This window comes from Malaya genurostris, chromosome 3 (genome assembly GCF_030247185.1).
Source record: "Malaya genurostris strain Urasoe2022 chromosome 3, Malgen_1.1, whole genome shotgun sequence".
Classification (NCBI taxonomy): Eukaryota; Metazoa; Arthropoda; class Insecta; order Diptera; family Culicidae; genus Malaya; species Malaya genurostris.
The window spans coordinates 217,201,572-217,216,122 of record NC_080572.1 but is presented as its reverse complement, the minus strand read 5'-3'; the positions used below and the strand labels follow the sequence as shown (position 1 = coordinate 217,216,122).

Here is a 14,551-nt window from a genome sequence, read left to right as displayed (position 1 = left end):
TGATAATTGAGTTTGCAATGTCCAGTCAGAGCTCTGACCAGAATACTGCAATGTTGCTTGGAGAAATGCAGTAGACACTTTGACATTTTCAGATTTAAATCTGGTAGAAATGCTTTTGTCTGAGCGCAAGTTTGCAAGCTGCGCCAGTAGCTGGCATGTTTAGATGCAGCCCAAGAACGAATCTTGTGCTTTATCCAACTAGTTGAAAGTGGTAAAGCTGGTTCAGGACCAACGAAATCATTCGTTGCACCAGCTCTAGCCAACTCATCAGCCCATTCATTTCCAGTAATACCAGAATGGCCGGGTACCCATAAGAAGTAAACAGCATTTGAAATGCTGAGGTCTTCAATTTGAGTTCGACATGCGATCACTAGATTCGACCGTGAGTCATTCGAACTGAGTGCTTTTAAGGCTGCCTGACTGTCGGAACAAAAATAAATTCGTTTACCACAGATCCTCTGCTGAAGTGCCGATTGTACTCCACACAGAATCGCGTAGATTTCTGCCTGGAACACAGTACAGTATCTACCAAGTGAATGAGACTGCTTCAGCCTCATTTCACGACAGTAGACACCAGCACCAGCACGACCATTCAACAGAGAACCGTCCGTATAACAAACTATGTGTTCATCAAGTTGTCGTTCCAGACAACCAGACAACCATTCCTCACGAAGAGGATAGCTCACATGGAATGTTTTGAAAGGAAAACTGCATGTGAGAGTTAGGTCACTAGGAGCGAGTAAATACTCATCCCATGTAACCATTTGAGACCACAAGCGAGTGTGGCTGGTAGCATAATCTAATGGGTTACTGTTCCAAAGCCCTGTAACCTTAAGACGGTATGCACAAGATAATGCTTCTTGTTTTAGGAACACATGTAGTGGTTTAATGCACAGTAGCGCCTCTAGAGCAGCAGTAGGAGTTGTCGTGAATGCTCCTGTCATCGCCATTAGGACCATCCTTTGGAGATGATTTAGCTTCGACTGAACTGTCGCGACTTCTCCTTTCTGCCACCATACAAGACAACCATATGCTAAAATTGGTCTAACAATAGTTGTGTAGATCCAATGAATATATCTGGGTTTGAGTCCCCATGATTTTCCAAAAGCTCGTCTGCATTGGCCGAAAGCCATACAAGCTCTCTTAATCCTGAAGTCAATGTGAGCAGACCAATTCAGTTTTGAGTCAAGAATAACCCCGACGTATTTAACTTGATCGACCACAGTGACCTCTGAACCGAAGAACTGTAACGGACGAGCTCCTGTGATTATCCTACGATGAGTGAAAAGCACCATTGATGTTTTGCCCGGATTTACAGACAATCCAACCTGACAACACCATTGTTCAACAGATCGCAGGGCTTGTTGCATTAAATCAAAGAGAGTGTTAATGCTTATACCGGTCATCAATATATGATAATCGTCGGCAAAACCATAAGTCGGAAATCCAAGGTTATTAAGTTTCCTTAACAAACCATCAGCGGTTCCATAAAAGTGGGGATAGTACACCACCTTGAGGACACCCACAGACACTCAGCTTTCTAATCTCTGCTTGCCGAAGCGATGAACAAAGAAGTCGATTGCTAAGCATTGCGTGTATCCAATTTGTGATACTTGAAGGTATGCCATGACCACGGGCTGCTTCCAGAATTGAATTGAAAGACACGTTATCAAAGGCACCTTCAATATCTAGGAAAACTCCCAAGCAAGATTGCTTTTGTGAGAAAGCTTTTTCAATGTTGTACACAACATCATGTAACAGGGTTGTAGTGGACTTTCCACGCTGGTAAGCATGTTGCATTCCATGTAAAGGTTGCACGCCCAGACTAACATTCCTGATATAGTGATCGACTATGCGTTCCACTGTTTTAAGAAGAAATGAGCTAAGACTGATAGGCCTGAAACTCTTCGCTTCCTCATAAGTGTCGCGACCGCCTTTGGGAATAAATTTGACAATTATTTCCTGCCAGGCTCTTGGAATATATCCTGTCGCAAGACTAAAAGTAAGTATTTTCTTCAAAACATGTTTGAAATGTTCATACCCTTTCTGCAGTAACACTGGGAAAACTCCATCCTTTCCAGGAGATTTGTACGGAGCAAAACTCTCAACTGCCCATTTGACCGATTCAATCGTCACAACGCTTCGAGCAAGGGCCCAAGAATCGTAACTGCCTGAAAAAGTCTCGGGAAGAGCTGTCGGTGATGGATCCATACATCCTGGAAAGTGAGTGTTAAAAAGGCAGTGAAGTACATCACTTTCATCAGACAAGTGTTCACCATCTGAAGTTCTTAAGAAACTGACATTAAAGTCCTTAGACTTCGAAAGTAACTTATTTAATCTGCTAGCCTCGTTGAGACTAGAGACATTTGTGCAGAGGCTTTTCCAACCACTTCGCTCAGACGATCGAAGAGCATTTTTGTAAGCCCTTCGAGCCAACACGAATGCCTCCGACCCATCTCTGCGTCGGTGGTTCCAAGCTCTTCTGCATAGTTTCCTTAGTCTAGCAAGTTCAGCATTCCACCAAGGAGTTTCTCTAGTAGCTCGCACAATCCGAAGTGGACAAGCCTCTTCATATGCTGCAACTATGAGTGAATTTGTCTCGTCGACAACATTTTCCAAATCAATTGGGGTTTCAATTGTTGGTTGGTACCCGTAAAATCTAGTCGCCAAGCCCTCTTCATAGAGGGTTTGTAGATTTGGGATTACGATATGTGACAATATCAAATTTAACGTTTGAATGATCAAAGAATATGTACTTATGATCAGACAACGAAGGTTCGAGCTCATCGGAGACGAGCCAATTCACCAACTCATGCGCAATTCTATCAGAGCAGAGAGTTACGTCCAAAACCTCCTCTCTTCCAGATCTCGCAAAAGTTGGGCGGTTTCCTGCATTGACTATGTGCAGGTTTGTACTGCTCACGAATTCCATCATATCAGAGCCTCTCGAATTTATATCTGTGCTGCCCCAAATGATATGGTGAGCATTTATGTCACTGCCGATTACAAGCGGTATATCACTCTTGCAGCAGTATGATACAACCTTTTTGAAGTCATCGCTTGGCGAAGGTTGGTTATGCGGTAAATATGCCGAACAATAGACATATTTCCTGTCTATGCCATCAATAGTCATACCAACTGTGACAGCACAAATATCCCGAGTTGTGAGCTCCGATATGAGAGAAACATCGAGAGCACTATTTGCAAGTATGCATGCTCGAGGCATTTCACGTGGATTAGTCATACCGATCTTGTTGAAGGCAACAAAGACTGGGTTTAACAATTTTCCAACGTAGAAGTTTCCCTTTTGGAAATATGGTTCTTGAACCAAAGCTATAGAAGCTTTACCTTCTTGAAGAAGTCTGGATAGATTCATAGTTGCTGTACGTTTATGCTGAAGATTGATTTGTGCCACTCTAACCATTATAAATTAGAGTAACGAACATTCCACCTCCAGCACCAACCGTACAACAACTACAAGAAACCAAATATATTGGCTTATAATCGCCTATAGCGAACCATGTAAGGATTTTTTTAAATGTTATTATCATTTAAATCCCACGAGTTGCGAAGAAAGAAGTTGTCCACTGTGCCAGAGCTTCGCTTAACACAGTAAGGGAACACCCCAAGATATTCCGTTCACGACTGCATTGTTTAACCTCCTGCAGCCATTCAGCCATCGGCACGGAAATACACCTTGGCTTAGGAGTTCCTATTTTTGTGGCCTTTTACGACATGGAACAGGAAACCAGTGGATCAATTCTTGGTAAAAAAAATAATTCCGCCGGATGCCACACGGCTTACCTGTTTGGTGGACTTATACCACCGGTACAGGTGGACCGTAGCGTTATTCTTAGCCAGTTGGGAAACCGCTACCGACACTACACGGCTATCTAGGCTGCTCAGAGAGGGAAGTTGACATTGATGGTCAACTTCCATGGATGGCCGAGCAGCCATCAACCTACCGACTCTGCAAAATAGACGAGTACATCTACAAAGGCTATTCGTTTTTTGATCTACTGACTGATAACATCGATTGCCCCGTGCTACTTGAAAGAATTCACTTTAACGTTCCAGAAAGATCGTTGCGAAGAAACGGATTTTCTTAGACGCTCATTTAATCGCACACAGTATGGTCAGAACTATCCAATGGATGTTTGTTGCCATCGTTCCAACAGCGTATATCATCTATTCGATTTTAATATTAGCAAAGACAAAAATATTATTAAGTTAACATTAGTGTTAAGTTATATAGCCAAAGTCTGTGTGGAAGATTAACTCTAATATTTTATTATTTTAGTTTGGTAGTAGATATCGACATTACTTCGTATCCCGTAAGGCGTTGTTGTTCGATTGATGATGATCGAGTAATATCTTGGCAGTATTACGGCTGTCTATTGAAAAAAAACAGAACACATAGAATTTAATGTATGATTTGATAGCGAGCCTCCCGACAGCTGGCTGTCCTGCATATTACGAGTTTCGGAAAAAATCGTGTTTTAGTAGGAAGCACATATTAATACAAAACTTACTAATTATCAACCCGTTCCTGTGATGCACGTGGAAATACAGTAGCAACAAATGTTGAACTAACATTCCTTCCCTTCCCATATTGACCTGCACAGTGCCGTAAACGTTCATTTAAGTTCATTCACTTGAAATCAACTATACACAGCCGATCAGTTGGCTGTACTATACTTCATACTCAATACATACGAAAACCTTCACCTTTTGTTCATTATACCGGTTGGAATAATTTCCTGTCATCGAGCTGATGTGCATGCCTATTCATTCGCACTTGTTCACTGTCGGCGGCTGAGACAGAGAAATAGGTGGGTTCATTCGCTCTTGAAACGGAGCAAGCGAAACTTCAAATGACTAGGTATGGTTATTCAATTGACAATGAATCCAGTGGATCTCATTTGATATTTTGGTTATGACCACAAAAGTCAATTAGGTTTTGCACGATGACGACACAAATGAACTGCCGATGAATCAAGTTCATCTTTGACAGTTGCCGTGTACTTGTTTTGTTTTGCGACTGCAAGTTAAAAATTGAAAAAATGACGAAAAAGTGCCTGTTAAAAGCGTATTCCACAATGAAAATAACTAAAAAGATTACGCTGTATGTGTTTCCAGCATCAAGGAGCGATTTATGTATGAATCTGTTGAGTGTGAGGCGACTTGCAATTTTTACATTCGAACGATGAACTTCTGATGAACTTTTAAACTGTAAACAAGTACACGTCGACTGTCAAAAAAAGTTCATTCTGTTCATTTTTGTGAGGTTATGTCATGTTCGTGCAAAACCTAATTGAATGATTTGGAATACACTGACAGTTGTAGGCCAGAAAATCCATTTTCATCAAAATAATTGCATTCAAAAATGAGCATGATCTACAACTCCCCAAGTATCATGCATTCGGTTCAATATGCAATCTCAACCAGTTCCTGAACAATCACGGGAAACTCACGGGCTAAGCTAACAGATTAACTTGAAATTTTCACTGACTCATTTATCGGATACCCAGCGGTTTTTTCGAAATATTTGTTTTTAATTTGCAGCAAAAATAAGCACGAAAAATATTAGTTGTTATGAAACGTTCTGCCATTTCAATTTTTAAAATTTAGGTAAAATCATGTGTAAATACCTCGACATATGTCAGATTTTTTTTAACTTTTTGTGTTTTAAATAACTGGTTCAAGCAGAATCTTGCCTAAAATCTTCGTATTCCACTTTGAGAGGGTCACACCCTTAATCGGTGGCGTTACGTGACGAAATTTTCAGGTTGTGCACTGCTTATGTGGTATGAAATGAGATGTAACAGTTACTTGTAAATGAAAACTGACGATTGAGGAATGCATATACGCTTGTGTTTTTCAATACAATGAAATAACGATAATAATAAAACGTTTGGATGGGAATTTTTTATTAATCTTAGTTCGTATCATCGATACAATAGAAGAATTCGACGCCCTGCAGCGAATCTATCAATAAATTCATCAATAAAACTACTTCGACGTTGACAGCAACTGAGACAGCAGTTTGTTTTCAACTACCATAAGCATAAGCCACTGAAGCCTCTTCTAACGGTGTTCATACAAGTTCTCACAGAGTCAAACGTGACAGAGAGAACAACAAATCTTTGAGCTGAGCTACGAAATTCGTTCACTTCTTGAATCTGTGCAGTTACTCATGTGCACAGAAAAGACACCAACACAGCGTTAAGAGATACATGAAATTTTAAGTTGGATCTATTTGAGATGTTAGATGTGACACGGAATTTCGGTGCTTATCATCATTGACCAGAAAGCGGAAGCATATTGTGCTGTGGACAAAATCGCACATTATTTTATATTAGATACCATCCTACCTGCTTTCATCGAAAGAATTGAATGCGGATGGGGACGCAGTTAATTCCTTAAATTTGATCGGTTGTGCAGTGCACGAGGTGTACATGAGGACGAGACGCCACCGCTCTTAATTAATGCAAGCCTTCGGATTATATTGTGGGAAAATTTACTATTATAATAAGCGGTTCAATCGTCAAAATACGGTAAAACTTACTCTCATTCTCGTATAAGTTTCCTAAAAACACGTGTTCGAAATACCGTCCTCTCACGGGTGGATCCCCTTAATGTATGCATCAAACTGACCGGCAAATTTGGTTCAGATCTGATTTTATTTTTATTTGTTGGCTAGACATCAAGATGAGGATGTATTACTCTTAGTGTTTGTATTTGTATATTCAATATATTCAATTGAAACCGAATGTTGCACACATTGACGACCACTCTACTGCAGTAAACTTCACATTCTAACACACAACCTTCACTGACATACAGAACGGGTAGCTTTCGTTTCTCTTCCAACCGAAGCTCAGTTTAACCAACACCGTCAGTTGATATCTTGAAATAAAAATGGCCTTTAAATGAGGTTCACGTAAACATTTGAATTGGTTCAAGATAATGGATGAAAGGTAAACCAGCCATGATAACTGAAATATAAATTACAAAATAAACATAAATTAAATACTTTGGAACACATCTCATTTCAAACAGTCGAAAATTATCGATCCAAACTTGCGGGTGATGATCGAAAACTCAAATGAGAACCGCCACCCTCTATTTATAATTCTGGCCGGAGAAAATTTTTGTTATCGAGTTGATGCCCATGCCTACTCATTCTAACTTGCTCACTACCAACAGTGAAGACAATCAAGCAGGTAGACTACTTGGCACTTGAAACTAAGCAATCAAAACTTCAAGTGACTAGGTACGGTTATTCAAATGACGATGGCTTTTGGGAGTATGGCAACCAGAGTCAAATGAATATGCTGACAGCCAAAACATTTCATTTTCATCTAAAAATATTCGATTTAAATGAAGTTTTACCGCACTGTTCATAAGCTTTGAATGGACAGTATTGACAAGCGACTAGATGATTTTCATAGAAGAACAATGATTTAAAGGAGACGCACGAAAACCGACCCGGGTTGGCTGTTCAATGCATAGGGCGCTGGTCTTACAAACCAATTGTCGTATGTTCGAGCCCCGACCTGGAAGGATTCGTAGTGTCAGTAGAATCGTAGCACCAGCCATGCACTAGTTCTGTACACTCTGAATCGGCTGCGAAGTCTGTTGAAACAGAAGGTCAAATTCCACTATAGGAATGTAAACCAAGGCTTTGCTTTGTACGAAAACCGCTTTGGAGCAACCCCATACGAAATCCAGTGGCGTAGCTAGGGAGGTGTTTAGATCGGCGGCAAACCAATCCTTGGGACCTTTTTTTTTGCTTGTCCGAGTCATCTTTCTGGAGATGGAGTTCAACTTTTTTTTTACTCATTAAACCAACAATGAGGACGGCAAATCTAATTTTCCCCCGGGTGCCAAATGTTCTCGGTACTCCACTGTATTTTTGACTTGGCTAAAATTTTGCATATGCATTCTTTATGATCAAAAGAGACGATTTGCATCATAAGTTTACCATTTTAACTCTATGCTTACTTTTGAAAAGGGACTAACAAAAAATCCCTTGAAAATTTTCAATAATATATATTTCAGAAACGGTAGCTCCGATCTATTTGGTATCTTCTGTAAAGTTTTAGGTAATTATGATAAATTTTATGAAAAAATGTTGAATTAAAAAAAATTTAATAAAAATTTTGCCATACACTACCGTTCTCAAAATACAACGGTTCGAAAAAAAAAATTTTTTTGTTATGATTTTTGGATGATCTTTGAATCTTGTTAACATAAGAACAAATTTTCTTGAAACAGTTGATAAATTAAACAAAAGCTAGTATTCATTCTATTATATGTTTTTTTTTTCAAGAGTACTATTTGGAGTACACATCATTTCGGTCCCTGGGGTCAAAAATGAATGTATTTCAAAATAAAAAGATTTAAAAGAATAATCAAAGTATCATCCATCCATAGTCACCACTTTTTCCCACCTCTCAGGCAATTTTTGAATTCCATCTCGAAAAATGTCTTGTCTGTTAATGTGATCCAAGTTAGAAGCAAATTTTCGATTTCTACGAAAGAAGTAAACACCAGTAATCAGAAAGAGCAATATCGGAAGAATAAGGCGGGTGCAGCAAAGCAACCCATTTGAGCGTTTCCAAATATTTTTTCATGACTTTTGCGACATGAGACCGAGCGTTGTCATGCGGGAGAATAACTTTACCATGTATTTGCTTATATTCCGACCGCTCGTAATGTACGGCTCATACGCATCAATTGCAGCCTATACCGATCGCCCGTTATAGTATCACCTGGTTGTAGCAGCTCATAGTACACGTAGTGTAGTATTTATTCTTCTGGGGGTTATCATATAATAACCATTTTTCATACCCAGTAACAATTCGATGTCAAAATAAACCCTTCCTTTGTTGCTTTTGAATCAGCTGCTTGCAAGTGAAGAATCGCCTTTCAATGTCTCTCGGTTTCAGTTCTGAAGGCACCCAACTGCTTTTGAACAACTTCTGAATCATTCCCACCGTTTTTAATCATACAGAAGCTGCCTATTGAGTCACTTCCAATGATTCTTCAAGCCCCTTTTATGTTTGACTCGGATCTTCATCGAGTAATGCCTCCAACTGTTTGTCTTTGATTTTTTTCCAGTTGTTCAGTGCGAGGCCTGTCTTCAAATAAGTAGAAAATAATTTGTAAATCCAGGATTTAGATAAATTTCCCTGTACAGACTCGTTTTCTTAATTATTAAAAACTTTTAAATTACAGAATGAGTTCTATTAAAAACGATTTCTAGATTTAGAAAGTTTAACAACATCAGAAGGGAATTAAAAGTATGACATTTCCAAAAAAATTATTTAAGTTATAATTACGATTACATTTTCTAGAATTCTTACAATTCTTTTCAGCAAGACATGATTTTTTATTCTATCAAATATGTAATCCAGAATACACATATTTGATCTATAAATTTAAAAAAAAAAACATGTTCTCACAGTCACGTTGTAAAAAAAAAGCAATAAAACGGAAGAACGCAAACATTCTTATACGTCGGAATAACTGAAATATCAATCCAGAAGCCGTTGAATAATGACTACTACACAGTTTAGGCTTCATTATTTGATAATAGTATTCTGAAAAAAAAAACTTCAAATTTGTTCATACATACCAATAGCACGAATCGTAGGAACAATCGCCAATTTTGGGAAATAGCATAAAGTTAGCATCATTTGCCGACATTTTCGATGTTGATGTTGTTATTCTGGTTCCGGTCAGGACAAGAGCAGGGTTTTTATGCAGAATTCCGCAGCAGCGAAACTTGGCTCGAGAGAAGTTTCGCTTACCTCGAGTGCTCGCTCGAACCTTCACTCTCTTCTATTCGTTCTGCGCTGCCTTCAGTTCATGCCACGGTTGGTTAGCAAGTACAATCGGAATGATACACAATTGAACATCGACACGCACTGAACACTTTTTTTGCCTAAATATCAGAACAACACTTAAACGCTTAATTCACACTTTTTAGTGAGAAACACACTTTCACCAGATTTTTTTTTTGGAGTTTGTAGGCTAAAAACACTAGAAACTCGTAGATTTCTGGGAAAATATCCAGAAAAGATTCCTCCAAACTACCAGCAGTATAAGAAAAAGTTGTGGACCAACGGAAAAGGGTCTACGGGTAAATTTAGTACCATTCGTTTTCCCGTGATGATTTCAATAACGTTGAGCCTTAGAGCAGGAGTAAAAGTTAAAAGGGAATACTACCTACTTTGTTTACCAAGGCTAATACATTAGGCGATTAGTTGTTACCGTCTTTCAGACCGACTGTGGATTTTGGTTTCTAGTTTCACACGGATAACTGTTGAACTTTTTTTACTTGACAATATATACCGAAACATAGGCCGCTCTCTTTTATCGGAACAATATAAATTTGAAATTCTAGCTAGCACTATTTCCGCTAATATGGGAGCTTCGTCACAATAAGAACCAACACTTGCTCTATGTTTTATCCTGCATAAGACTGAACGGGATTCTTTGTTGCCTTGCACTACTACATCGCGAGCAAATGATTATTCACACGCTTTTCTTTCCACTTTAGCTGAGAAACAAATCACAAAATCCGGAACTTTTTTTACGTTTCTTCTTATCCGGCAGCCACTACAGTGTCCTTGCGTTACAACAAAATGCCTAGGGTTAAGGATTTCTGACTACGGGTCATAGGAAACGTAATCTCGCATCTACAACTTTCAACTTTTTCATTAATGTTAGGACCAGGCGGCTCCACTACACACTGGGAGGAAAAGTTTTGCTTGCTTACGATCACAAGGGAGAATGTGTTATGATGTCCGATGAAGGAAAACTTTAGCTACTCTGTCTGCCACTACTGGGGTAGGTATCCAGTGAGCGGTTCACACTAGCACTGAGAGCGGAAAACGCCGGGAGAGCCGTCATTAAACAGAGGAGACTGAATTTTTCTTTGTAAACTTCACTCCACCCACCGACCAAACCAATCACTTCACCACACTACGAAGCTTTAACCAACAAAAGGACACTAAAAACTGTATGGACGACTCAGAGCAGATGGTACCGTACTCGAGAGGCATTCTCTCACCGTGTGACAGAAAAACGATATGTTGCTAGCAGCTGCAACATCTCGAACAGCGAATGCTGAGATAAACGAAACGAACAAAACGAAACCATTATAGAATTATGTCATCCACGGACTGTGAGTTTTCAAGGTTTGTGTCTATGATGTGTAACTGTGAAGAAAGCTTTGCTTTGTAACGCTACGTTCATTACAATACACAGTGGTCCAGGAAGCAAAATTAGCAGGAAACAATTGTTTACGCTTTTATTATTGGGCTTAGAGATTTGAAGTCTTCGGCACATTAGTTGCAATTAATAAACTGCGTTTTTCGGCCATAGTGGTTTTAGGGTGGTCCTAAAGCAAACTATGAATTAAGAAATTATTTCAAAATCTGGATGAGATAGAACAATGCATCCTTCCACAATAATTTAGAATAATCAATTTAAGGCAACTTTGTCGAAGATATTGGTTGTGTATCTTTAACCGTTTTTACATTAGAACGGTTTACATATCCTAAGTTAGGGTGCTTCTTAAAAAAACAGTTTTTATTCAATAACTTTTTCATTTGAATTTTCTCAATAAAGTAATGTTCTAAGAAATTCAGGAGCCTGAAAAGGCGCAACTTTTGGTGGAAGAAGATTTTTTTTTATACTACCTGGTTCAACAGTTATGAAAGATTTTAACAAAAAAAATACGCCTTTTTTAAATAACGGTTTCCAAAAATGGCGCAATCCGAACAAAAAATTTTCGATTGCATGTGATAGCTTATATATTTTTATATAATATGAGAAAAATTTGGAAAACAGTTATTTTTCTATCTCATTTAAATCAAAATTCCGTGCAAGTATTTTTGTACTTTATCATATAACATCTAGCTTAGTAATATACTAAGGAGTGTTAGAAAAAGGATATTTCATGACAAATATTTACAATCTATTCTTTGGACATTTGTCGTACGTATAATAAGATGTAAATTTTAAACTTTTTATCTTTCTCATAAAGAAAAGTTTTACAATCACTGTGAAAACTGATTTTTGAACAGAGGTCCATAGAGCCGAATATCATATACCAATCAAAAGTGTTTGTGTTTGTCACACTCAGTTTCAATGGGGATCTCAGAGAAATCTCCTAAATTTCATTTAATTTATATGCAATTACATGGTGAAAAGCGCCAACAAATCAATTTCCAAGTGTTTCTTATAAGTGGCCATGGAAAGGAAGGGGATTTTCCAAAACTACTAAAATAGATTATCGATAATGTCAATATTTCGTAATCCGATTTCGATATTATCGATAAATATCGATAGTTTCATCCATCAAAGTGGAAATCTATAAAAGAGAATATATTTCATGTCAATGTTCAAAAGTCGATTTTCACAGTTTGCATAGCCTTTCTATATGAGAAACGAAATTTTTTCCTTATCCAACTATAGTGGTGTGGTAACGCCTTTCTCTAGTCATTCTTACACGAATTTTGACTGATTTTGACAAAAATTCATTCAGATTGATTCAGTCACAGATAACAGATATACAGACTTATATATGAACTGTGTGTAAAATTTGCTCAATCAGCGTGGCGAACACTTGCAGATGTCACCACAATCGACACGAGGTGCCACCACGATTTGGGAGCTGCTTTCACTGAGCCACAATTTTGGGTGCAACATTCACTTCACGCTAGATTTTTGTTTTGCTGTTAGTTAAAATGACAAGTTTATCGAATTCTCATGTGATTTATGCGACATGGAAATAAAATTGTCTTTAACATTTAGAGAAATCGTGTGATAAGTGTTAAAATTGTTGTAGTTGGAATATTTCTACAACAGGGAGGAGGATTTGTTATCGTTCTGGAACTTTGTGGAACGTTTTGAAAGATCGCGGCGAACAGTCGAGTAGGTGGCAGTAGTGTTTCCAACGTATAGCAAATTTGAAATTTACACAGGATTTTGAAAAATTTTGTTCGAGCCTGTATATCTGTTATCTGTGATTCAGTTAATTCAAAAAAGTATCAGCAATAATACTATTGAACTTGATACATGGTTATTGGAAGTATCAGCAATTCGATCTTCGAAGTTGATAAATGATACAACAGTAGTTTGCAATCGAGTATACGATTGTTGAAATCGGTTCAGCTATTTCTGAGAATATTGAGTCATTTGATCTTAAAAATATTTTTCCACCAGAATTAATCTTGTAAAAATCGGTTTAGTTATCTCGATACAATTGGGCGGAGAATAAAACTTCCGTTTTGCTGGTTATATCACTTGTATTCTTAAATCTCCGGAACCGAAAGCAACAGCCAATTGATCTTCGAGCTTGATTCACAACCCAAGAGTAACTTGTTCAGATCGGTTCATCCACCTGCGATAAAATTGTACGAAGGAATCTTTGAAAAGTGCACACACAGACATTTTCCGACCGGGCTAAGTCGAATGGTAACGAATATTTTTTTAGGAGGTTTAGGCGATAACTCCATTGTCTGAAAGTTATTTTGACAGTGTAAAGTGATGTCTCTACTCAGTATTGTTTGGCAAATCATCATGAACTCCAGAACAACGCTTCCAAATCGTGGAATTTTTTTTTCACAATCAGTGTTCGATTAAAACTGCTTGTAGCGCAAAATTCTCTTCAGTAACGAGGCACATTTTTGGTTGAATGGATACGCCAACAAGCAAAATTGTCGTGGAGCAAAGATAATACACACGCCGTTCAAGAATTGCCGATGCGAACTTCGAATTTCGTATAATTCAAGTTTCATCCAAGTCAGAGTATGTGAATTTTGATGACGCATTTCCGGAATCACTTTTAGTAAAGATTTAACATAATATCTCGTGCATTTTTCTGTTGCAAAATCACCTTTTCGTATAGCAATTTGCAGTCTGGTTCACCAGACAACAAAGCATCATGATAATAGGATCTTGGTGGGGTGTCCGTCCTGTAGCTCTGATGAGGTTATATTCAACTACGATACTTTCAGTGATATGGCTGCTCTCGCTTTCGTTCCCCTGTAAATAGTCATAATGTCGAGTTTAGAATCGTTGCTTTAGGATCGCCTCGAGGTGCATGCATTTGACACCCATAATGAGTTGTGCGTTGTTGGTAGGGGGTTTTTCATTGGAAAATCAATTTTGGAAATTCTTCCACGGTAGTTCATATGATGCGAGATATTGATTTGGCTTTGAGGAACTCGTAATCTGGATATTGGTTCCGAAACATTAACATCAATACGCAACAAAATGTAAGCAATTATTAATCCTTAACTGCGTGATTTTCCAAAAAATTTACCGAAAAAAATTTCTTTGGATTATTTTTTCAAGAGTGAAAAAACAGTCTGTCCCATTTATGGTACATAGTGTATTAAATTATCTGAAAATCACGAAAATCAGAAGTTTTTTTTAATTATTAGTATGACAAGTTAACAAGCAACCAAAAAAAATTTCAAGTTATTTCGTAATTATATAGTATTTTTTGAAAATAGCAGAAATCAGCTGT

General features: G+C 38.1%; 1 protein-coding gene across 1 annotated transcript in view; it reads right to left on the bottom strand.

Annotated features, from left to right (window-relative positions):
* LOC131435694 (protein N-terminal glutamine amidohydrolase) overlaps nt 1-11,009 on the bottom strand; it is a 131,918-nt gene extending 120,909 nt beyond the window's left edge. The window contains exon 1 of the mRNA XM_058603840.1: nt 9,644-11,009. Coding sequence (XP_058459823.1) covers nt 9,644-9,714 — 71 coding nt within the window. The 5' untranslated portion in view covers nt 9,715-11,009. The remainder of the gene's footprint in view (nt 1-9,643) is intronic.
* Nucleotides 11,010-14,551: the final 3,542 nt, after the last annotated feature.